Here is a 26,155-nt window from a genome sequence, read left to right on the forward strand (position 1 = left end):
CATTTTGAATCAGACAACCACATGGTTTACTATGCCAGGAATGATGAATTGAAGAGGAATGGTGTTGCGTTCATCATCAAAAAGAACATAATAGTGTAGACTGGGTTAATACCCTTTAGTTTTCTATGGGAATAGTGCTGTTGTTGTTAAGTACTGTAGAGTCTTTTCTGATTCACAGTGACCCTGAATAGGGTTTCCAAGGAGCCTGCTGGTGGAGTTGAATCTCTGACATTTCAGTTAGCAGCCCAATGGCTATCCTACATACAGTACCACACTAGGAGTTCTCTATGGGGAATAAATAGTTCTTGTTATTTGGTCAGTATATTGGAAGTTTGTTCATTCCTTTCATTATTTTGGAGTTCTTTGGGGACTGTTTTTTTGCTCATGGTCACTGCAGTCTGTCTGCTTCTGCAAACATGCATCCCCATTTCCATGTTGAGCAGAACAATTAGTGAAAGAAAGCTGTTCTCTGAACTCTGTCAGTTATTTTACTGAACAATTATTACATGATCATTTATAATCATAAATGAAATTAAGCAAAGCTCTTGTGGCACAAACTTCATACAAGATGTAATTTTGTCTCATTTTTTTTATTAACTGTGTCAAGGTCCTTTAAAAGGGAATGAAAGCTGACATGATGAAAATGTTCTAAAATTGATTATGTTCATGGTTACACAACGCTGTGGCTATTCTAAAAAACCATTGAACCGTGCACTTTAAATGTGTGAATTGTATTGTACAGTATTTCAATAAAGCTGTTAGAAGAAAGGAATGAAAGCTTCATATTGTAGAGCAAAATTTGTCTAAATAAATAAAAAAAATATTTTCATTTATATAAAATGAAATAATAGATAAATATAATAATGTGACAAATATATATAAGTAAGAATTAAACTGTATATTATATTATTAATTAATTACAGGAAGGGCCCATGGTTCCAAATATACCACCCCAAGAAGCTAGCAACAGGCTACAGATATTTCAGGTAAAAAAAAACAACACATGTTTAGTTGTTGTTGTTGCATTGCTAACATGTTGTTTAAAAAAGGACTTTAGGTACAATTTTATGAATTTTAACCTTTTCATTTGTTGTTGTTAGGTGCCAATGAGTAGGTACTGACTCATAGCGACCCTATGCACAACAGAACGAAACACAAACTCAAAATGGTTGCCATGCTTAAGCCCATTGATGCTGCCACTTTGCCAGTCCATCTCACTGGGAGTCTTGCTCTTTTTCTCTGACCCTCCACCTTACCAAACAGGATATCCTTCTCCAGTGACGGGTCCCTCCTGACAATATGTCCGAAGGAGAAGAGATGAAGTTTGGCCATCCCGGCCTCTAAGGAGCACTCCGGCTGCACTTCCTCCAACACAGATCTGTTGGTTCTTTTGGCAGCCCATGACACTTTCAATATTCTCCTCCAACACCATAACTCAAATATGAAAACCTTTTCATAGAAAAGTTAATTTTTGAAGTATGTACAGATTTTAATTGGATTCTAATTTACTAAATGGTGTAGTTTATTCTTTCTCTGTGTCCCTCTGTATTCTTTTCTAAAGAATATTTCTCTGTGTTTTTAGAGAATAAATTTGTTTTTGAACTGAACTGTGCACCTTCTCCTGTTTCTGAACATCCCTCTTGACATGTAGCGTCCTAAAAACTTTGTAGTGTAATAAAGTTTATAGAAATATGATTTCAAATATTGACAATTGGTTTCTCTGCCTTCTCTCTGTATCCATTCTTCTTCCCTTTGTATCCATCACTTTAAACTCCTCCACCTCTAAGTTCTATCCCAGAACCTACAATACTCATTGGGCCAGGTTTTCTACACTCAGATTGCTGAGCATGTCTGGAAAACACTCACACGCCCCTTTAGATTACTCCATCTCAGAACTGTGGATTCCTATACAATCCAACCTCTCAAACGCATCTGACAATTTGTTAAATTATTCCTTTTCTTTTTACTGTTTCCTACAGCAGCTGTACGATATGCTCATATTCTCTGTATGTCCTCTCTCATACTTATATTCTCAGTCACTGAAACATTTATCAGATGTCTACTGTGTGACTTGATAGAAAGATGATTAAGAAATAGTTCCTATCTTTAAGCTGCTAAAATCTGGTACTCACTAATCAACCAAGCTGATTCCGACTCTTAAGTGACCCTATATGACAAAGTAGAACGGTTCCTTAGGGTTTTTGAGATTGTAAATCTTTATGGGAGCAGACAGCCTCATCTTTCTCCCATGAAATGACTTGTGGGTTTGAACTGCCCCCCCAAACTAGAGACAATTTGCAAAATTATGGTGAGTGTCATGATCTAGATATGAGATTGTGTTTGGGGAACCCAACATAAGTGGCTCCCGTGCAGATGGGAGCTGGTGAGACAGACAGAAGTTTTCTGGAAGAGGTGGCTTCTAAACTGTGTCTTAAAGGACTAATTAGAATTAGCCAGGAGAAGGGGTAAGGCCATTTGGGCAGAAGTTGCAACTCTTACAAAGACCCAACAGTGAAGAGACTAACAAGGAGATTTAGGGAGATAGAATCCCTGAGTGGTGCAAACAATAAAGTGTGTGGCTGCTAATAAAAAGATTGGAAGTTCAAGTTCACCCAGAAACCTTGGAAGAAAGGCCTGATGTTCTACTTCTGAAAAATCAGTCGTAGAAAACTCTATGGAGCACAGTTCCACTCTGACACACATGGGGTTGCCAAAACTTGGAATCCACTTGACGGCAACTAGTTTTTTAAGGAGTGTAGCGGAGGCTGCAGGTTAGGCATTGGGCTGCTAACTGCAAGGCCAGTGGTTCAAACCCATCAGCCACTCGGAGGCTGTCTGCTACCATAAAAATATATAGTTTTGTAAGACCTAAGGAGCAATTCTACTCCATCCTATAGGGTCATTATGATGGCAGTAGGTTTGGTTTTTGATTTTAATGGGGTCTGGGGTGAGGAAGAGGGCTGCAGAGCCGACAGAGACCACTAACGAAAGGCTTCATATGTTTTACTAAGGAATTGGTCTATCTAGAGTGTTGGAGGGCTTTAAACAGGAAGTGAAATGATGAGATTTGAATTTTTAAGAGTTGTGTTTTAAAAAATTTCTCTGGCCCTAGTGTGGAGAATAGTTTTGGGGAGAGGAGACTTGAAATGATGTCAGTCTCAGTAATCTAACTATGAAACTGTAGTGATTGAAACCAACCAAGTGGCACTTGTGATGAAGAAAACCAGATGGGTCATGAGATTATTTAATGAACCAGAATTGATAGTCTCAGGGTCTGGTATGAGGGAGAAAGTTTCCAGTTTGGGCAATTAAAAAGAAAAGAAAATGGTAGCGCTGTTTACTGAGGTTATTTATTTCGTAGGGCTACCATAGCAACATACCACAAAGCAGATGGCTTTAAAGAATAGAACTTTATTGTCTGACAGTTCTGAAGGCAAAAAGTCCACATTTAAGAGTCTACAGGGTCATGCTGTCTTCTGTTGGATCTAAAGGAATATCCTATCTTGTCTCTCTCGGTTTCTGTAGCCCTGGTGTTTCTTGGCAATCTTTGACTTGTAGCTAAGTCCTCACCTGATGTTTCCCCTCTGTGTGTGATTGATTCTATGTTTGTTCTCATCTTTTATAAGACACTACTTACTCAATAGAGATTTTGTGCAGCAAATTTGCATAATGCAATACATCATTTGATTCCTTGACTGCTGCTTCCATGATTGTTGATAGTTGATCCAAGAAGAATGAAGCCCTGGACAACTTCAATCTTTTCTCCTTTGATAAGAATGTTGCACCAGACCTTTTTAAAGTGCTAAAGAGCAAAGATGTCAACTTGAAGACTAAGGTGTGCCTGACCCAAGCCATGGTATTTTCAATAACCTCATATGCATGCGAAAGTTGGACAGTGAATAGGGAAGACCATAGAAGAATTGATGCTTTTGAGTTATGGTGTTGGAGGAGAATATTGAAAGTGCCATGGGCTGCCAAAAGAACCAACAGATCTCTGTTGGAAGAAGTGCAGCCAGAGTGCTCCTTGGAGGCCAAGATGGCCAAACTTCATCTCTCATACTTCAGACATATTGTCAGGAGGGGCCAGTCACTGGAGAAGGCTATCATGTTTGGTAAGGTGGAGGGTCAGAGAAAAAGAGGAAGACCCCCAGTGAGGTGGATTGGCAAAGTGGCAGCATCAATGGGCTCAAGCGTGGCAATAATAGGGAGGCTAGCCCTGGATCGGGCAGTGTTTCGTTCTGTTGTGCATAGGATTGTTGTGAGTTGGTACTTCAATGGCACCTAACAACAACAATAATAACAAGGGACCACGTGGTGTGGCGCTGTGGGTTAATGCACCAGACTGCAAAGCCGTTTGAACTGCAAGGTTGGTGGTCCAAGCTCACCAGCTGCTCCTTGGAAACCCTATACGGGGTCGCTATGGGTCGGAATCTACTCGATGTCAGTTAACAACAACAACAAGGGACCACTTAATTTATTAAACTAAGAATTTTATATAATATGGACGTTTGAAAGTTAATTTTCCTAAGGGCTCAACTTTCCTTCTGATTGCTTGGTATCGGTATACATTTGCTTCACATACCCTTGTTTCATAGATATTTTGAAGCAAACCTCAACCTAGGTTTTATCCTGACTATAATAAACTCTACTTAATTGGGATCTGATTGAATTTTATGTCAGTATAACTTAAAAACCTTTGTCTTTTAAGGCCAATTTTGATGATCTGTGGAGGAAATTTGTTACGTATTCATCTGGTGAGCAACTTTTTGGATTGCCTGTGACTGACTATGAAGTTTTACACAAAACTAGGTAAGTTTAGAAACTGTGAGAGCATTACAAATGCAAGTCATTAAATAAAACCCACGAGAAGACTCAGATACCACCTAATCCTTTCTCATGCAGGGAAAAGCCAGGCTTGAAACACTCTTTGATTGTCCCCTTACTCCTGGCGACTCTGTAACCCATTTAATAAACAATTTCCATACACAAAGGAAATGTTCTAGGGAACAGAAAACACATTGCAAAACTTCTGGTCACTCATGGTCTTTATTTAGCCCGTGCTTTATTTTTTCTTTTCACTGTTTTTTAATCACGTCAATGACTGTGTTATATGGTGCTGCCGTTTGGGATAGCGTTTGTTTATTTAGAGGAATAACCATTGTTGGCTCTCCATCTCTTCTTAATTGCATTTATGCTAACATGCTCTTCCCCATTGAGTAGACATAGAGTTTATTGAGATTGAAGGCCTAGGAAGTTGCTTATTGTGAACAATTACAGATCTAGGAATTCAGCAAATACATTTTAATAGAACCTTTTAATAACATTTTCTTCAGAGGCAAAATTAAACCAGTGGTATTAACTTATTAGTGTATTGGCTTTCAAAAAATACGTTAAGTTGACTTTTTTCAAAGTTGTTGCATGAAAATTTCATGGCAAAATAGATGTGAAATTGTCTGAAGAAAAATGAATGCTTCAGCTATTTGTAGTTGATGTTCTCTTTTAAAGTAATGATTCTCTAAGCTTAATCCATTTGGACCAGTTGTGTTAGAATTGCAGATTTCTGGAGCTCATCCCTTATTTACTGAATTAGAAAATCTGGGGTTGGGTGCTAGGAAATCTGCATTTTTATACCTTATCTAGGTGATTCTTATGCACATTCAATCTAAGATTCAGTGTTTTAACCTGTACCATAAAAACCAATATTCCCTTTAAAAAAGGTAAAAAAATATTTAAAGTAATTTTATTAATACTTTACAGAAATAAAAATAAAGAGAGACTGATGAACAATTTTATTAGAAAATTTCATAAGAGTTGAGGCATAGCAAACCTAAACTTCTGCTCTACAATGTCCTGGTTTGAAGATTACTATACATGAAATGGGGATAATGCTTGGAATGCAACTAACTACATGTCTCTGTCATTCGTAAGACCAGGGCATACACAACTTGTAAATAATGATTCCAGATTTCAGATCTGTCTGCAGTAGGTTCTAGTTTAACATTACTTCTGATTTTTCTTGCACTTGTATTTTAAATCTCAACCCCACTAAAAACTCTGACCTTTATAATTTTGTTGAAGAGTGGACTGCCATTTGGTTTGTGCTCTAACTATGATATATTTTGATTTTTGAATTTAGAATGATCAATTCAATGAATTTTTTATTTCTACATTGTTTTCTTTGTAGCCACATCTGCCTTCAATATTTGTGTACTTCTGAACTAGTATCAAATAAAATTTACATATAATCTAACCAAAAAATCAAACCCACTGCCATTGGAGTTGATTCCAACTCATAGTAACCCTATAGAGGAGGACTGCTCCATAGGGTTCAGAAACTATAAGTCTTTATAGAATCATTTTTCTCCCATGTAGCAACTAGTGGGTTTGAACTGCTGACCTTTTGAGTAGAAGCCCAATGCTTAACCAATTGGGTCTTATGCATAAAAAATAACGAAAAACTATTTTCACAAAATAGCATGGTCTAGTTTAAGGTGTTGAAGAGCAAGGATGTCATCTTGAGGACTAAGGTGCGCCTGATCCAAGCCATAGTATTTTTAATAACCTCATATGTATGTGAAAGCTGAACAGTGAATAAAGAAGACCGAGATATGATGCTTTTGATGCTTTTGGAGGAAAATGTTGAAAGTGCCATGGGCTGCCAAAAGAACCAATAGATCCGTTTTGGAAGAAGTGCAGCCAGAGTGCTCCTTGGAGGCCAAGATGGCCAAATTTTGTTTCTCATACCTCTGACATGTTGTCAGGAGGGACCAATTGCTGGAGAAGTATATCATGTTTGGTAAGGTGGAGGGGCAGAGAAAAGAGGAAGACCCCCAATGAGATGGATTGGCCAAGTGGCATCATTGATGCACTCAAGTGTGGCAACAGTAGTGAGGTTGGCCCAGGATCAGGCAATGTTTTGTTCTGCTGTGCATAAGGTGGCTATGAGTCTGTACCGACTCGATGGCACCTTAAAAAAAATAACAAGTTTCTTGTTGCAAAATATTGCATGAAGCAAAATATTGCTTCTAGAAATATATATTGTTCATTCATAAATTGTTACATAAAATTAATCTAGGTTATTGTCATCTGACCAACAGCTGCTCCATGGGAGAAAAATGAAGCTTTCTGCTCCTGTGTTGTTTTGTTAAGTGCCATTGATTTGGTTCCGAATCATAGTGACCTTGTATAGGGTTTCTGAGGAATTTGGTAAATTTGAACCACATGGTTGCAATAACCTTAGAAGATGATACAATAGTGGGAAAAAAATACAATTGCATCATCCTCCAAATTTTGTATTGTGTTGCACAAAGCACTGCCAAACCATCTTTCAAGAAAAAATATAAGGAAGAACTCTGAAGACATCATCTTTGCAATCTCATGGTTTTCTGTTTGGTAGTGGATCTAGTGAATTTGAATCACCGACCTTGTGGTTCAAACTGACCTAGAGGTTCAGTGCATTATCCCACAGCATCACACCAGGACTCCAAAGATTTACAGCCTCGAAAACACTATACACAGTCACTGTGAATCAGAACTGACTCAATGGCACACCACCACCACCATTCTCATCTGAAGCCTCATAGTCTGATATTTCTTTTATACAATCAGTTACACCATCAAACTTAGTCTAGAGTACTGCTTTCTTTTTCTTTTCTGCTTACTAATTGGTAAATACCTTTCTCTGTCCGTTTTCTGGTCTTTGTTATTTTTGGTGGTTTCTCAGTGATCTAGTGCTGCTATAGCAGAAATAGCATAGTGGATGACGTTAACAACCAGAAATTTATCCTCTCACACTTTAGGAGGCTACACGTCCAAATTTAGGGTGCTGGTTCTTGGGAAGACTTTCTCTTTGTTGACTGTGGATAAAGGCCCTTGTCTCCTTCCAGCATCTGTAGACCTAGTGATCCTTGGAGAGGAGATCTCCACACATCAGTCTTCCCCTGGATCGATGAACACATCATAGTGCGGGAACCCCAGGGCACACTCAACCCCTGACTCTCCTTTCTTAAGGGTAGTAGGACTATCTTTGCTCAAGACTCTCTCCCTTTATTTCTTGTAGGATAAAAGGTGTTGCATGACACACCCTTGGGAATCTCCTGTAAACTGGATCAGGGTAACCCTGTCGGATAAGCACTTGATTGCTGGCCATGATGTTGGTAGTTCAAACCCACGTCCTTGGAAACCCTGTACAAGGTCCCTATAAATCAGAACTGCCTCAGTGGTACTTAAGAATAACAAAAATATCTAATCCTTAATCCTTTTATTTGTTTATCACATCAAATCCCATACATTTCAACCGCCAAACCACTGAAAATCCTTCTGGCAAGAAAGTGATGTTTAAGTTCAGATGTAAAGGCAGACCAGTGCTTAGTCATCAAGGGAGACATTATTTTAACAATCCAGCTTGAATTTGAAATGAAAAATCAAATCAAACCTTAGCTTTAACTTTGATCTTGTTACCAAGTTTGGATTGCATTGTTTGATAGAATAAGAACCATGGAAATGAGAGATTTTTCTTCTTAACAAAATAATTGAACTATTTGTTAATATCAAGTCACAGTATGATTTTGAGTATTTGGGAACTGTAAAGATGGCGTTTTGTTGCTGTTTGGTACTGTCAAGTCTGACTCATAGCAACCTCATGTGCAGCAGAACAAAACACTGCCTCGTCCTGCACAGTCTTCACAATTGTTAAGTTTGAGCCCATTGCTGCATCATCTTCTTAGGAGTCTTCCTCTTTTGCCCTGACCCTCCACTTTATCAAGCATGATGTTTTTCACGAGGGCCTGGCTTCTAAGGAGCATTCTGGATGTACATCTTCCAAGACAGCTTTGTTTGTTCTTCTGGAAGTCCACGGTACTTTTATTCTCGCCTTTTGGCTAAGACCAAGCATAGTATAGTGATGGAGCTTTAGCGGTGTTCTTACTGTAAATTGATGCGGTTGCATGCACATGCTGTGTGTTTGACATCATAACATAATGTATGAAACATTTAATTGGATCTACACTGACTGTCAAATAATGGAATGTGTTAAAAATACACTTAATGTTTTCATTTTCCAGAAAGGAACTCAACTTGCTACAGAAGCTGTATGGACTGTATGACACTGTAATGGGCAACATCAGTGGTTATTATGAAATGCTTTGGGGAGATGTAGATATTGAAAAAATTAATGCAGAACTTCAGGAATTTCAAAACAGGTGAGTTTCCATCAAATTGAGCTTACGTTTATATAGTCCTTGTCTTCTTAGGATACAATAGGTTTCTCACAAATGGATAGATTGCTATATTGACATAAAACTTTCTACAAAGAAATGTTCAGGTAGGATAATTTTATTTTCTTTTTTTCTGAAAGATGTCGTAAACTTCCTAAAGGACTTAAAGATTGGCAAGCTTTCTTGGATCTCAAAAAACGAATTGATGATTTCAGTGAGTCGTGCCCTCTACTAGAAATGATGACCAATAAGGCGATGAAGCAGAGACACTGGGACCGAATAGCTGAATTAACTGGAACCCCCTTTGATGTGGAGTCAGATTCTTTTTGTCTTAGAAATATAATGGAAGCACCACTTCTTAAAAATAAAGACGATATTGAGGTAATAAGAGTATTTGTAAATAGCATTGCCTTTTCCAGAAAATTATGCAGACCTTTTATTAGAGTGTGTGCTATTTGTCCTTCCTGGTGCACCTTCAAAATTAGGACTCATCCCTGAAAATCTTGGCTTTTACAAAATAATCCTGTAACTCAGGGAAGTAAAATGATTATTCTAAATATATTCGTTTTGGAGGCCCTCAATCTGTGCTCCTTGTGCCTTCACCGTATTTCCTGTTTTTAAAAATCATGTTCATTTCTGAGTTGTGTTCTTGTTGAACTATTTTGTGTTCTAGGTCAGAACTATTTTCCAGATTTCTAATATTTACCTATTGCTGCTGCTAAGTGCTGTTGATTCGGTTCTGACTCATAGTGACCATGTATAGGGTTTCTGAGCAACGGCTGGTGAGTCTGAACTGCTGGCCTTGTGATTCAAACCCACCATGTGGTCCAATACTTATCCTATAGTGCCACACCAGGACTCCTATTAAGTCTATTATGTTTGTTATTATTCTGTGTTCCAGGACTTTAAAAAAAATTTTTTTTTGTGTTCATCTCTTCTTTTTCTTTTTACCTTTGTTGCATTTTTCATGATCCTTTCTATGGATATGGTTTCTTCATCTATTTCTAGCACCCTAAACATAAATCCTTTACTAGTTTTATACAGAAAATTTCAAATATGTGCAAAATAGAGATCCTATCCTATTGCTTCAACAATCATCAACTCATGACCAATGTTATACTTGGTCATACTACAATCCTCCCAGATTGTACACAAAGGCTTTTAAAAGTTTTTCTATAATATTAACCCCACCTGGATGAGATGGGGTTTTAAGTACTAAGGTACGCCTGACCCAAACCATGGTATTTTCAGTAACGTCACATGCATGCGAAAGTTGGACAGTGAATAAGGAAGACCATAGAAGAATTGATGCTTTTGAGTTATGGTGTTGGAGGAGAATATTAAAAGTGCCACGAGGCTGCCCAAAGAACCAACAGATCTGTGTTGGAAGAAGTGCAGCCAGAGTGCTCCTTGGAGGCCAGGATGGTCAAACTTCGTCTCTCATACTTCAGACATATTGTCAGGAGGGACTAGTCACTGGAGAAGGATATCATGTTTGGTAAGGTGGAGGGTCAGAGAAAAAGAGGAAGACCCCCCCAGTGAGATGGATTGGCCAAGTGACAACATCAGTGTGGTCAAGTGTGTTAACTGTGAAGTTGGCCCAGGACCAGACAGTGTTTCGTGCTGTTGTGCATAGGGTCGCTATGAGTCGGTACCGACTTGATGGCACCTAATAACAACAATGCCCCTCTGAGTGGAGTCCTGTTATGGAACTATAGGATAATGCACTGGACCGAAAGATCAGCTTGAACGGCAAGTTTGGCAGTTCAAGCCCACCAGCTTCTCCTTAGAAACCCTATGCAGGGTCGCTGTGAGTTGGGGCTGACTCAATGGCACTTAACCACAACAACAAAATCCCTCTGAGTATTTGATTTTTTTTCATGAGCTTGAGAATTTTTTAAAAAACTGCTTTATTGTGAATTATGTGATAGTTTACATGGGAGAACATGCTGTCATATACTGTTGCATTGCTATGGTTGCAATCCCCTCCATGCATCATCAACCAACCAAAAGGCACAGCCTGCAAGCCTGCCTACTGGTCGTCAGCACACAGCCCCTCTCCCTCTCTGGGTCTAGAGTTCCCAGCCACTCCATCTCTCCACGTCATCGTCTCTGCCTCCATCTCTGGTGATGCTGTTTCTCTGGATAGGGTCCTACACTTGGCTCTTCTCCCTTGATGGTCCCAGGGGCCTCTGCTCCTGGCCTGCAAAGTCAACTGCTTTCTTCCTTTTGCTACAAAACGTCTACCTTTACATTTCCAACCCTAACAGTCAGACCTGATTCACTATTGTGCCATATGAGTGCTATCCCCATCTCCTTTCATCAGTCTCACCCAGACAGATTGGATACTACTCATTGCAGATTCTACCTTCCTCTGCACCCTCTGGATCTAGGTTTCCTCTTGAAAGCTTGTAAGCCAGTCACTTCTTGTCTTTGTAATCCCCCCATTTTGGGTAGCCAATGTCCAAGTTGCCCATCCCTGTCTACCCTGTGTATTGAGGGGGTGGGGATGATCCTTGCTGTAAAGATTTGTTCCTTCTTTTGAGTTACTGCATCCATAGGTGTAGGTCAAGTTCATCAAATTGCATCAGATTACTCTTTTTTCCTCTTCCTTCTTCTTCTAGTTGAGCTAGATCATCCAGTCATTGAAGCCAGGTCAAGTGGGTATTATCTGCAAGTGTGGGTGTTCTTGTACAAATGCCCTCTCTTATGAGCTGGACGCTTCATTCTCCACTCTAGTTCTCTGTGGCTATGTCACTGACTCTAGGCCCAGAAGTCCCCAGGTCTTGCAAAACTGCTGGCCAGCCAGGTCTCCACCTGGTTCACAGGGGTGTATTGAACATGGTTGGACTTCGCTTGCAGCTTTATTGCTGTTTTTCCCTCACTTTCCCTTATTGGTGACCAACATGGTCACCAGTTAGAGCACGTGTCTGCTTGTGTGTTCCCATTGAGTCTTAGTCTTGGAAGCGGGTTTGCCCTGAGAGGACCTGACCACTTTCCTTGATGTCTCTTGGGTGAGCAACTTGCTTGTTCTTGTTGTAGTAGTCAGTTGGACTTCCATTATTGTTTTGTATTTTTCCTGTCTGTCTTTCTTTCAAGAAGTAGCTTCTGTTCTTCTAGATGCTCCAGGCTGGTCTCCTTGTCCTTTTCAGTGGAAATTTCCTACCTCAGAAGAAGAGAATTTTTATTTGGGGAGAATTAAAAGACAAAACACATTTTATTATGAATTAGATGAAAGTTTGCATTGCAGGTAATCAGTTTTGCATCCAACAATTCATACACATTTTGTTTCATCTTATTGATTACAATCACATCATTTGTGCCATTTCCTATAGTCCCTATTTCTGTTCCTCCTATTTTCCTAACCCTTCCACACTTTGTCCTAGGGTAAACACCACCTGGCTGGTCGTTCTAAAATGTGCATGCCTTACTATTGCTATCATTCCCTGTCCGTTGCTAGGCTGAAGATTGAGCATCAGGGGTGAATTCATTTCCAGACCCTATGAGCGGAGTCCTGGTGTGGCACTGCAGGATAATGCACTGGATCGAAAGGTTGATTTGAAATGCAAGGTCAGCAGTTCAAACACACTAGCTGCTCCTCAGAAACCCTACACAGGGTCGCTAAGGTGACTAGAGACCACAGTCTCTGGGGTTTTATCAGTCTCTAACCAGTAGTCTGGTCTCTTTTATAAGAAAATTAGGGTAAGGTTAGGAATTAGAAGAAAACTTTGAGGGGCAGGGCACCTGGTATGGGTCGATACCCTCTGCCAGCCAAGTTGCTCATGAGGTATGTGGGTATTTTGGGGTGAGATAATAGGATGGCTGGTTCTGGAAAGAATTCTTGGCCTCCCAGGAGTGGTCAGGACCCAGGACTGCACATTCTGCTTGTCTGATAGGGCAGAGTTCAGGCTCCTCCAGACATGGGGGCAGGTACACTCAGACAGAGCAGGGGCTGTGTAGGGCAGAGGGTGTCATCAGCCAGTGGGCACCTCAGGGTGGGGCTGACCATGCTTTTGGTCACTAGGAAGATTTGGGGAGCAAGGGGAGATGCTACATTTTTCATCGCCAGCAACCGGAGTGTGTGCTGTCAGGCCACCGTCTCATAGGAACACTGCTTGCCAAAGTTAAAAATGGCCATGCCATGTCTGACTTGTTGACAGTTCACTCATCTGTGTCTTCTCTTGCCTTTTTTGTTCAATCTACTTCTCTGTGCTTTCCTCTGAAGCTTAGGGTTCCAAGATTATCATTCATATCTGTTTAATTTGGCCTTCTGAAGCTTGGTTGTTGAAAATCTTTCTAGTATGCCATCTTTCCGGAAGTTCCTGGGTGGAGTCACTTTGAATGGCAAGTTTTAAAAAATGTGGCTTATATAATTTGTGTTAAAACTGTTTATCTCACTCTTGTGTTTAGGCCTTCATGTCTAGTTGTTTGTGGCTTCCTCCCCCACTCCCATCTTCCTGGGCTCCAAGTCCAGAAACAGGTGTTATAAAGCAGTTTATACCCACCATACTGCTGTGGGGTATCAGGTCTACGTATGAGGTGACTTGGGGCAGACCCTGGATGTGGAGTATGTCTGCATCACTCCATCCACCTAGTTCACAGTTTCATTTAATCTAAATGACCAGATAGCAGCAGATGGAGACCTGTGTTTTCAATATCCTTCCACAAGGAATTGTGGGTTTGAAGCCCCAGCTCTGATGCTTTTTCTCATGTAGACCACTGTCAGGAACTTAAGACCTGCCAATCCACTGACCAGAGCCCACAGGTTTGTGACTTAACCTCTACCCAAAATCAAATATGGTGAGATTTTATTTTTCTTCATTCTTTTTTCCTGATTGTTCCTGAAACAGATTAGTGTCAAAGGATGTATCCTCTATTTTTCTGATTCTTTCTTCAATTGATTTAATTCTATTTACATATGCTTCCATTGACTTACCTATTTCTGATATTTTAGTGTTAATTTTCTGGATTTCTAGTTGTTTTTGTGTGATTTCTAATTGCCTGTTTATTTTGTCATTTGTTCTTACATTGCTTTCCTGAATTCTTCTAGGGTATTGTCATTGTTTTTCTTGATCTCTTTGAGGATCCTATATATAAGTCTTTTGAATTCCTTATCAGGTATTTCTATGAGCATTTCTTCCTCAGGGAGATTTTCTGCTCCTTTATTTTGCTCACTTGTTTGAGAAATTTTTATGATTTATTATTGTTTGCTCTTTCTGAGGCATTGAGGTGTTAATTTATTGATATATTTAATAATTGATGGCATGATTGTTTGTTTTGTGCTGATTTAAACTATTTGTTTTGATGTTTCAGGAGCTTTGTTTCTTTCTCTTTGTTCCTTTATGTTATTTTAATTGTTTGTGCTTTGTGGTTCTGGTGGTGTCTTTGGCTAGGTGTGATTTCCTCTCACTAGTGGGTATAGTAGGTCACACCCACATGAGTCTTATGTGGCTAGATGCTATGCCTTTCCTTATTAGATTGAGTGTAGATGTGGGGCAGGTTCTTTCCCTGATATTGGGTGACAGGTGATGGGTAGTCAAGGTCCTTTTACAGCCCTTGTAAGACCATATGGCCCTTCTGGGTCGGTGCTAGCAGTTAGTGTGTTCTTTGGGGATCAGAGTAAGGTGTCTACATATCTGCTGAGCATGAGTGCTTCCTGAATGGTCAGTGTAGGCCCATTGTGTGTGCACAAATTGCCATCTCAGTAGGTGGTGGGACATCAAGGTGTTTCTGTGCAAGTGCAGACAGCCTGCTGAAATTGTTTGGGTGTGGAATGTGTACCCTTGCAGCCATTTGGATGTTGGATATGGACACTAGGCTCTTGTGTTTGTAGTTTGGCAGAGGTATAGGTAGTGCCTATCAGGATTTGACTGGAATTGCTGATGAAGTGATTTGCCTGTCCTGCTTGTCACTGGGGTGTAGGTACAGTGAACATTCTCCCTGGTTGCTGGATAGGGTGCTTTGCATGTTTGCTGCTGGTTCCTGGGTGGTCAGGGGAAGAAAGGAAGTTGTGGACATGGCTGAGCTTGTGCAGGTAACTAAGTTGCCTTGCACCTCTGGGAGGAGGTGATAGATGGAGCAGAACTCACACACCTTGATTACTTGTGCCTCAGGACACATGCTAATACAGTTGGTAGATAGGGTGGGTGACTGCTACATGGGAGCTCTACCTGTTACTCTGTGGGTGGGTGGTTCCTGACACTGCACTGGGTGGAACTCTCATTTATTCTCTTCCTTTCCTTCACTGCCCTGCAAATGTGCACTACCTGGCTACACTTTGTCCTTCTCTAAAGCTCAGATGACTCCGTCTGTTTTGCTTTCTCTCGACGCACTTCCCCGTGACTCCTTGATTTCAGTGCTATACCACTCCCAAGACCCTCCTTCCCCAGGAGTGTTCCATCCCTGGCTGCATCCTGCTCACCTTGCCCTTTCTTTCCCAGGTTGTTTGCATAGACTATCTGCCACCAGTGCTGCTCTGTTTGCAGTTGGTTTCATGGATTCCTCACTCAGGGTTGTTGTCTGATGCTGCTCCACAGGGTGGGGTTGATTTGTGAATCTCTGTTTTCCTGCTGTCCTCATGCTGCCTCTCTTCCAATTGGTGCTCAGTCTGTTTCTTCATCTCTCTTTTTGATGCTCTGGGATTCGAGGTTATTTGTTTAGTTTATTTTACTGAGTTTCTCAAGTCTCTGTGGTCAAGGGGTTGTTGTGATGCATATATTTAAGGCACCACATGGACCACAAGTCCTAGATGAGGCTTTAGGCATATTCCATCCTAGGACAAAATTCCTCTTCATCTGTGAACCTGTGAAATTTAGATTATAAACTCTCTGCTTTCCAAGTGCAATGGTGGAATCAGCTCAAGGTAGGCATTTGCATTACAAACAACAGAAATTAGAGGGAAAAAAGGTATAACAGGCACCAAACATGTCCAAAACTCAGCAGAACAATTTATATTGTTTCAAGATGTGAAAATAATCCTCTCTTCTCTGACGCCATCTCAGCCATGGTCCTGTCCACCACACTCTGGGTCTTGGTCATTCTCTTGGGATTCTAGTTGAAGACTCCTCAGCCCTGGACTTCATTCAGGTTTGTCTGTCTGGCTCTCTGGGATGACAACTCTGCTCTCTTGGCTTTGGATAGTCCCATTCTCCTAGTCTGTCTGAGTGGAAACCCTACCCCTTGGCCCTACAGGCCCTGTTCTTCTGTCTCCTGAACATGGGTAGACCAACCCCCTCAACTTTCAGTGGTGGCCTCATCTCCCTGGCACACCTTAATGGCAACCCCACACTCTAGAATGAGTTGACAAAGATACGACTCTTTAAAACCTCAGAGGCTGTGGCCCCACCCTTTGAGCTACAGGAGATCAGGGCCCCATCCTTTGAAACTGAGAAGACCCTGCTTCCTGGACTCCTTCCAAAAGTTCTATTGATCTCCAAACTGCTCCAGAGATGATCTTTTTCTTTTCTTGGAGGAAAAAAGATGTAGCTCCTTTGACAGTTTCCTGCCTGTAGAATTCCAAGGGCAGACCATCTTCTTTCCTTTCACTCTTCCTTTGTCCCCTTTAGTCTAAGCTGATGTGCTTTCTGCTGTGATAGTTGGCTGGAGTCATCAGTCACAGACTGAATCTATTCAACAACAGACTATGTAGCCGTATCCTTGTTGAGAATTCTAAGAATATGTCCTTCGTTTGCACAACAGACTTTTCCAAATCTACCTTCTGTTTTCATTTTGCACAATTCATTTTTGTGTCCATCTCTTTCCTCTCACATTTCGCTATAAACAGGAAGGAGAAACCATACAGTCTCTTTAAATATTGCTTAGAAATCCCATTAGCCAGATATCCAAGTTTGTTACTTACAAGTTCTGCCCTCTATGAAACATTTGGACATAATTCAGGCAAGTTATTTGCCACTGCTTAAAAATCACTGCCCGCCTTCTATGGCGTAATCACATGTTCACCATTTCCTTTTAAAGCCTTAGAAGAAGCACATTTAACATTCATGTTTCTAGCAATTCTGTTATTTGTGCCATATATATTTTTTCTAAAGATGATACTTTTTAAAATAGATCTCCTTACTTCTTTGTAAGCCCTCATCAGAATCATCTTTGACATCAATAATCCTACCAACAGTTTTTTCAAGACAATATCAGTTTTTTACTATGTTGTTGCTAAGTGCCATCAAGGCAGTTCCAACCCATAGGGACCCTGTATAGGGTTTCTGAGGAGCAGCTGGTGAGCTTGAACCACCAACCTTGCAGTTCAAATGGCTTTGCAGTCTGGCGCATTAACCCACAGTGCCACACCAGGACTCCAGCTTTTACTATAGGCATCTTAAAACTCTTTCAGCCTCTACCCATTACGCAATTCCAAAACAGCTTCCGCATTTTACGTGTCTTTTAGAGCAGCCTTCCACTCTTCCAGTGCCAAATTCAGTCTTAGTTAACTAGTGCTACTATAACAGAAATACCAGAAATGACTGACTTTACCAAGCAGAAATTTATTTTCTCACAGTTTGTTGTTGTTTTGTGTATACAAGGCTAGTGTTTACAAGGCTAGAATTCTGAATTCAGCATGTGAACTCTTGGGGAAGAATTTTTCTCTCTCTGTTGACTCCGGAGGAAAGTTATTGTCTCTTTGAGGTTGGATTATCTCTTTGAAGATAATCATATATCTTGGCATCTATCTTCCCCCTGTTTCTGCTTGTTTAATCTCTTTTATATCTTAAAAGAGTTTGACTTAAGACAAACCCTACACTACTCATGTCTCATTAATCTTATAAAAACAGACCATTCCCAAATGGGATTGTAACTGCAGATACTGGGTAAGAATTTATTACACACATTTTTTGGGTGATACAATTTAATCCATAATAGAGATATTTATCTAATTTTTAAGCCTGTTTACATTGATCTTTTAAGGAACCTTGGTGACACAGTGTCTTAGTACTCAGTTACTAATCAAAAGGTTAGTGGTTTGACCCACCATTTACTCCTTGGGAGAAAGATGTGTCAGTCTGCTCCCATAAAGATTTATAGCCTTGGAAACCCTGTGGAGCGGTTCTACTCTGTCTTATAAGGTGGTATGGGTTGAAGTCAACTTGACAGTACTGAGTTATGGGTTGGAATCAACTTGACAGTACTGAGTTATGGGTTATCTTGGTCTTTTGCTTTCTATTTATAGATTTTATCTATTATTCTGTTTTTTTTGGAGGACAGAATGTGTACCATATAACCAAGAATCACCTGTATAGATGGATTTGGGCTTTCTGCCTTCCTCATTTGATAATTGTGTGGTTTCTTTCTGCCTTCCTTATTTGACGTCTGTGTGGTTGTCATGAGCGGCAATCGACTTGATGGGTTTGGTTTTGCTTTTTGGTATACCAAAAGTTTACTTTCAAAGCATCTTTGTCTTATTTGTAAATATCAGCAGGATACTATTGAAAGAAACAAAAGGTTAAAAATGATCTCACTGTTATAAGTGGACTTTTACACTTAAGAACATAGCTATCCATACGCTGTGCTTTGAAAAGTTCATTTTATAATTCCAAGGGATGTTAGGATTCAGAAACTAAATATTGGTACTCTAAAACAGATTCTCAGGGAGCGCAGTGGTTCCATAGGATAAGCATTGGACTGCTAAACACAAGGTCAGTCATTTGAGCCACCAGCTGCTCCATGGGAGAAAGATGAAGCTTTCTGCTCCTGCAAAAATTTCAAAGCTTAGGAAACCCTATACAGGGATACTATGAGCCAGATTCCACATGGCAGCATTTTACAACAACAACAAGAAAAATAGATTCTAGTATTTTCCACCCTCCTACTACGAATTGGGCTGTGAACCACAAGGTCAGCAGTTCGAAACTACCAGCGGTTCCGCGGGAGAAAGATGAGGCGTTCTGCTCCCATAAAGATTTACAGCCTCGGAAACCCTGTGCAGGGTCGCTATGAGTCGGAACCGACTCCACGGCACTCAACAACAACAACAACAACATCTTATTACTCTGCCCCACAGGATTTACCATTAACCAAGTTGTATTACTAATGTTATTGGATTCATTGCCTCCAAAGGAAGCCTTTTCCCACCATAAAGAATGTGCCTTCACTCTTCAGTTAATACCTGTTGGAATTCCTGCAAATCAAACCAAACCTGTTTGGTTGACCCCAAGTGTTACATAGTAAAATTTCTCCATAGGGTTTCCTAGGCTCTAATCCTGGTGTGGTGCTGTAGGATAAGCACTCGACCAAAATGCCAGTTTGAACAGCAAGGCCTGTGGTTCAAACCCACCAGTTGCTCTTTGGAAACCCTGTATAGAGTTGCTATGAGTTGGAACTGAACTTAACAACACTTAACAACAACAACAATCTTTACAGAAACATTTCTCTAGACTCTTCTTCCAAGGTGCTGCTGGATCAGTTAGAATTACTCACCTTCAGGTTAGTTGTTGTTGTTAAGTGCCTTGGAGTTGGTTCAGGCTCATATAGACCTAGTACAGCGTTTCCAAGGCTTTAAATCTTTGTGAGAGCAGAAAACCTCATCTTTCTCCCACAGAGTGGCTGATGGGCTTGACCCGCAGACTTTGTGGTTCGCAGTCCATTGCATGGAGTACAAACTGCTTTCCCTACCCAGGGACCTGTTGGAGTCCCACTTCCTCTCAGATGCTACTTCCCCAGTGAAGTTGTTCCTCCTCAGAACTCACAACAGTTCATAGCACTCTGATAACATTATGACACACTTATTTGTAATCATAATTGTTTGTGGACATAACTTCCATCTTCAAATTGCTTTCCATTTGTTTGATTCTGAGATTCTGAGCGTGAAGATACGTTGAGACATGGTAAGTGAAAAACTTCAATTTTATATTAATTCCCTTGAGAGCCTTTCATATCACAAAACCAATTAAAAAAATATGTATATATATAATTGACTTCTAGGCAGGACTCTAGTTATAGTTAAAGGCTGCTTTAGAGATTTCAAAGGATTCTCACATAAATTCTCATAGCCTCTGAGGTAAACAAGATTGCTGTGATAATCTCCATGTCAACAAAACAAAAACAAAAACTTCAATTAACAATGTAATCAGGAAACATGATAATTTATGAAGTACCACTACCTTATATTTTAAGAAGCTCTGGTAGCGTAATGGGTTACAAGTTGGGCTACTCACCGAAAGGTCTTCAGTTAAAATCTACCACAGGAGAAAGATGAGCTTTCTGTTCCAAAATCTTTCTGCTGCAAAGATTTACAACATCAGAAGCCTTTGCATGGTCTCTGTGAGTTGGAACCAACTTCATGGCACATCACCCCCACACCATCACCACCTCATGTTATAAACTCTGTTGCTGTTGTTGTTAAGTGCCATCGAGTCGGTTCCGACCCATAGCGACCCTGTACAGGGTTTCCGAGGGTGTAAATCCTTACGGGAGTAGAAAGCCTCATCTTTCTTCCGCAGAGCGGCTGGTAGTTTGGAACCACTGACCTTAAGGTTCGCAGCCCGATTCGTAACCACTACGCTACCAGAACTCCTTTATAAACTCTGTAGTACAGGGGAAAAAGATGAATAGTCAGAGAGCCATGAGGTTCCAGTCTGAATTTCCAACACAATTATTGTGAGCCTCAGGCTTCTTGACCATAAATCGATGAATAAACCAGATGACTTCTACGTCTCTTCCAAACAAAACAATTCTACGATCTTATGGTATACTTACTTTGTTGTTGAAAATGCCGTGACATGCTCTTTAATTTTCCTCCAAAGGATATTTGCATATCTGCCATTAAAGAGAAGGATATTGAAGCCAAGCTGACCCTGGTGGTTGAGAACTGGACCAACCAGAACCTGAGTTTTGCAGCTTTTAAAGGAAAAGGAGAACTCCTGCTCAAAGGAACTGAGTCTGGAGAAATCATCACCCTGATGGAGGATAGTTTAATGGTCTTAAGTTCCTTACTGAGCAACAGGTAACTTTATAAGTTGAGGGGAAGAGGTATTGTAGTTTGTCTTTATAGCGCGTTATGAACTGAATTGTGTTCCACAAATGTATTGGAATCCTAACCCTGTGGATCTCATCCTCTTTTGGAATAGGGTTTCTTTGGTATGCTAATGAGCCATATTAGCCAGTAGGTGTGTCCTAAGCTTAATCACTTCTAAATAATATGCTTATAAAGAGCAACATAGGAATTGACATAAGGAGTCCTGTTGTGGAGCTGCGGGTTAATGCGCTGGACTGCAAGGTTGGTTTGAACTGCGAGACTGCTGGTTCAAGTTCACCAGCTGCTCCTCGGAAACCCTATACAGGGTCGTATACATCGGAACTGACTCAACGGCACTTAACAACAACAACAGAAATAGACATAAGAGCACCAACAGGAAAAGATAGATGCCAAGCCACATGAAGATCCCTCAGGAACTGAGGGATGCTGGAAGAGGTAAGGCTCTTCCCCCGGAACCAACAGAGAGAAGAGCCTCCTCCTAGAACCTTACCTTCCGTACCCACTGCCATCAAATCCATTCTGACTCATGGTTATCCCTGTAAGACACCCTAGGGTTTCTGAGGCTGCAAATCTTTACAGGAGTAGACCAATTTATCTTTCTTCCGTGCGTCAGCTGGTAAGTTTGAACTGCTGGCCTTTCAGTTAGCAGCTAAGTGCTTAGCCCCACTACACCACCAGAGCTCCTTACTTCCTAGAACCAGTGCCCCGTATGCTGATCAAATAATCTAAGACAGTGTACTAGATGAAGAACGGGTCATGAGGATTGGAGGGCTACTCATTAACAACCTGCGATGTGCAGATGACATACTACCTTGCTTGCTGAAAGCACAGAGAACTTGAAGCACTTACTGACGAAGATCAAAGACTACAACTTTCAATATGGAATACTCTACAACATAAAATTAAAATCCTCACAATTGGATCAATAAGCAACATCTTGATTAGTGAAGAAAAGATTGAAATTGTCAAGGATTTCATCTCAATTGGATCCACAATCAATTACCATCAGCCAGGAAATCAAATGCCATATGGCATTATGAAAATATATTTCAAAAGATTGTTTAAAGTGTTCACAAGTTAAGGAAGAAAAAAAAAAAAAAAAAAAAGGAGAGAAACTAAGGTGCACCTGACCCACACCATAGTATTTTTAGTTTCCTCATATGCATACAAATACTGGACAACATTTAAGGAAGACCAAAGAGGAATTGATGCCTGTGAAGAATATGAAACACTGGTATACCATAGGTTATCAGAAGAAGGAATGAATCTGTCCTGGAAGAATTACAGAATGCTTTTTAGAAGCAAGGATGGTGACACTTCGTCTCAGATATTTTGGCTACATTATTATTAGGAGAGACCAATACTTGGAGAAGGACATCATGTTTGGTAAAGTAGAGGGCCAGCAAAAGAGAGGAAGACCTTCAACAAGATGGATTAACACTGTGGTTGCAACGTTGGGCTTAAATATAGCAATGATTGTGAGGATGGCATAGGACTGGGCATTGTTTCATTCTGTTGTACACAGATAGAGTCACTATGAGTTGGAGACAACTCCAAGGCACCTAGCAATAACAACAACATGACTGACAAATGGTCACATTAAACGAATGACTGGAATTATCTGTGTTTTATTCACAAAGAAGCAAACATTTCATGAGCTGCTTGAGATTAATGGGGAAAGAACGTTTGTTTCCAAGAGAGTATTTATTTTTTAAATTTCCTTTGTTAAGCAATGCTATTTTCTAGATCTTCCTTGAAATGTATTATTTCCCCCTTTTTTAGATATAATGCTCCATTTAAAAAGAATATCCAGAACTGGGTGTACAAATTGTCTACTTCTTCAGATATAATTGAAGAATGGCTGGTAGTACAGAATCTTTGGGTTTATCTTGAAGCTGTTTTTGTAGGTGGAGATATAGCCAAACAGCTACCTCAGGTAAATATGGCTTTTATAACTCTGGATAGAATAATTGGGACTTGTGTGGTAAGGATCACATGAATTCAGCCCCCCAAATTTAGAGACTGGTATAGTCCTCACCTTCTGCTTTTCTATCCTGTGGGTGCACTCTCTTTGTGTTCCTCATCACCGGGAACTAGGTCTGAGCTTACAAGTTAAAAGGATGCCATCACTTCAGATGGCCAAATAGGCAGACGCCAGCATAAGTTTGGGGAATCCATACGACACCCTCCCATTCTGACCTGCTGGCGCTTTCTGTCCTTTGGGTTCTATAATTCCCTAGAACAACCATCAGAATTCATGGATACCATACCATACTTAGGAATACAGATTTAGTATAACCAAAATGAGTATAAACAAAGAAGTACAAAGGATGAGATCTGGGAGGGTTCCCAACACAAAGCTTCCATGTCTCGAGGGACACGCTGCTCTCCTGAGAGCAGATGTTCTCATCAACCAGTAAGCTCTCTAAGCTTTCATGTTCAGGGTTTTAACTGACCAGTCCTGCATGATAGGTTAAATCTGCGTCCTGAGTCTAGTTAATACCGGCCTCCCGAGTGAGTCTTTTGTGGTCTTGTCAGCCCCACTTCACCAGTACAAATTCTCAAGTAGTATGGAAACCCCAGACCAAGGCATCTCCAATTACTCCAATGGTTATTTTTCTGAAACCAAGGACAAAAGTCACTTTACTTAGGTCCCTTTATCTTACAAAAACCCTAAACCCATTGTCAAGTCAATTCTGACTCATAGTGACCCTAAAGGAAAGCACAGAACTACTCCATGGAGTCTCTAAGGCAGATTATGGATGCAGATTGCCTCAGTTTTCTCCCATGGAGCAACTGGTAGATTGGGACTGCTTAACCTACTGTGCCACCAGGGGTCCTTCATTATCCCACCCCAAACTCTAAAACAAAGGCGCCCTGGTGGGGTAATGGGTTACACGCTGGACTGCAAGGCCAAAAGTTGGAATCCATGAGCTACTTCATGGAGACAGAGGAGGCCCACAGGGGCTTTTAAATAGATGCCAATAACTAACTAGTATTTTAATTCCATGAAGATATTTTTTCCTCTTAGAAAGTTAAACCTGCTTTTGCTGAATTTTCATACCTACAGACAGGGTCTACATGGATTAAAACTCAAGGACAAAATGGTTTTGAAAATAACTTCCCTTTGTTACACATTTGAAAAATGGAATTAAAAAAAAAAACCGGGGTCAATGTTTAAACAAGGCGGTGCAATTTTTTAAAGATCCCAGATTGTGCCAATTTCTAGAGGCATTTGCACAATTGAATGCCAAGCTTAATATCATTGATAATAAATAGAAACTTTTCATTTGTAAAATGCCAATGGAAATTTTGTTTGGGGTTTTCTCTGTTTTTCTTCCCACACACCCTCACTCCCCCACCCCTTGGGACACCATTCATAAGAGAAAGCGGTGGCAGTTGGCCTCAATGAAGATTTACAGCTTTGGAAACCCTCAGGGGCTCTATCCTGTAGGGTTGCTATGAGTAGGAATTGACTCAGTGACAATGAGTTTATTCTGAGATGTACTACTGAGTGTTGGGGTAGGAGCCCTGGTAGCGTAGTGGTTACGAATCGGGCTGCGAACCGCAAGGTCAGCAGTTCGAAACTACCAGCTGTTCTGTGGGAGAAAGATGAGGCTTTCTGCTCCAGCAAAGATTTACAGCCTCAGAAACCCTGCACAGGGTTGCTATGAGTCGGAACTGACTCCATGGCACATAGCCACCAACCACTGATTGCTGGAAGGAGCCCTAGTAGTGTAGTGAGGAATAAAAGCTGGGCTGCTAACTACAAGGTCATTCGTTTGAATCTACCACTCATTCTTTGGGAGAAAGATGAAGCTTTCTGTTCCTGTAAAGATTTACTACTTCAGAAACCCTATACAGGGTGGCTATGAGTTGGAACCAACTTGGTGGCACACAACCACCGTCACCATTGAGTGCTGGTGTGGTGCTGTAGAATAAATACTGACTGTTAACCTTAAGTTCAGCAGTTCAAACCCACGGGCCACACCAGCCACTCGGTGGGAGAAAGATGAGGCTTTCTGCTCCCATAAAAATGTACAGCCTCTGTATAGGAGTATAGACTCCCTAGGAGTCCTGGTGTGGCACTGTGGGTTAATACGCTGGACTGCAAAGTTGGTTTGAACCTCAAGGTCGGTGGTTCAGGCTCACCAGCCGCTCCTCAGAAACCCTATATAGGGTTGCTGTGAGTCGGAACTGACTCTACATTAGTAACAACAAAATGAGTCTGAACTAACTCTGTGGCACTGAGGTTTTAAGTATTTATTTTTATTGAGCTGTAACAATTCGAAGGATTCTGAGAAAATTCTGAGAAATTTTTCATGTTTCTTCAGTTTGCTCTTCAAACCAAAGGGTGCTGAAAGACTATATTTGAACTTCAAGCAGGTAGCTCTGCGAATTAGACATGTGGCACTTTGAAAAATGTATCACAAATAAATAGTAAGCTCCACTTTGATAATGCAGCATTTCAATATGCAGTTTTGTGACTTTGGATTTTTATTATTCAAACTTAATTCCGATTAAAAAAAAAAAATTGTTCCACTTATGTAACCTGAGACTAACAGAGGCTGATTTAAAGAAATATTAGGAAACTCCAGCTTGAAGACTTTGCTAATTATTCAAATGCTAGTCTTTAATGACTATGGATTTGTTTATAGGAAGCAAAACGTTTTCAGAATATTGACAAATCATGGATAAAAATAATGCAGCGAGCTCATGAAAATCCCAATGTGATCAGTTGCTGTGTTGGAGATGAAACTATGGGGCAACTGTTACCTCATTTGCATGAACAGTTGGAAGTATGTCAGAAGTCACTTACAGGGTAAGAGTTTAATTTGTAAAATGTCTGTTATTTTATATATCATGGTGTTTAATCCCAAACAAGTTAATACTAGTGTCTGTGTTTTGAGTTTGATCATCATGGTGGAGTTGGGACTAGGAATTTAAGATTTCA

General features: G+C 40.5%; 1 protein-coding gene across 2 annotated transcripts in view; it reads left to right on the forward strand.

Moving 5' to 3' along the window:
- DNAH8 (dynein, axonemal, heavy chain 8) overlaps positions 1 to 26,155 on the forward strand; it is a 391,134-nt gene that overhangs the window by 124,860 nt on the left and 240,119 nt on the right. For both annotated transcript variants that reach the window (XM_006860428.1, XM_006860427.1), the window contains 7 exons: positions 924 to 986; positions 4,709 to 4,809; positions 9,063 to 9,200; positions 9,356 to 9,596; positions 20,969 to 21,168; positions 22,984 to 23,137; positions 25,860 to 26,023. In XM_006860428.1, coding sequence (XP_006860490.1) covers positions 924 to 986; positions 4,709 to 4,809; positions 9,063 to 9,200; positions 9,356 to 9,596; positions 20,969 to 21,168; positions 22,984 to 23,137; positions 25,860 to 26,023 — 1,061 coding nt within the window. The remainder of the gene's footprint in view (positions 1 to 923; positions 987 to 4,708; positions 4,810 to 9,062; positions 9,201 to 9,355; positions 9,597 to 20,968; positions 21,169 to 22,983; positions 23,138 to 25,859; positions 26,024 to 26,155) is intronic.

Source organism: Chrysochloris asiatica, unplaced genomic scaffold (assembly GCF_000296735.1).
Source record: "Chrysochloris asiatica unplaced genomic scaffold, ChrAsi1.0 scaffold00038, whole genome shotgun sequence".
Taxonomy (NCBI): domain Eukaryota; kingdom Metazoa; phylum Chordata; class Mammalia; order Afrosoricida; family Chrysochloridae; genus Chrysochloris; species Chrysochloris asiatica.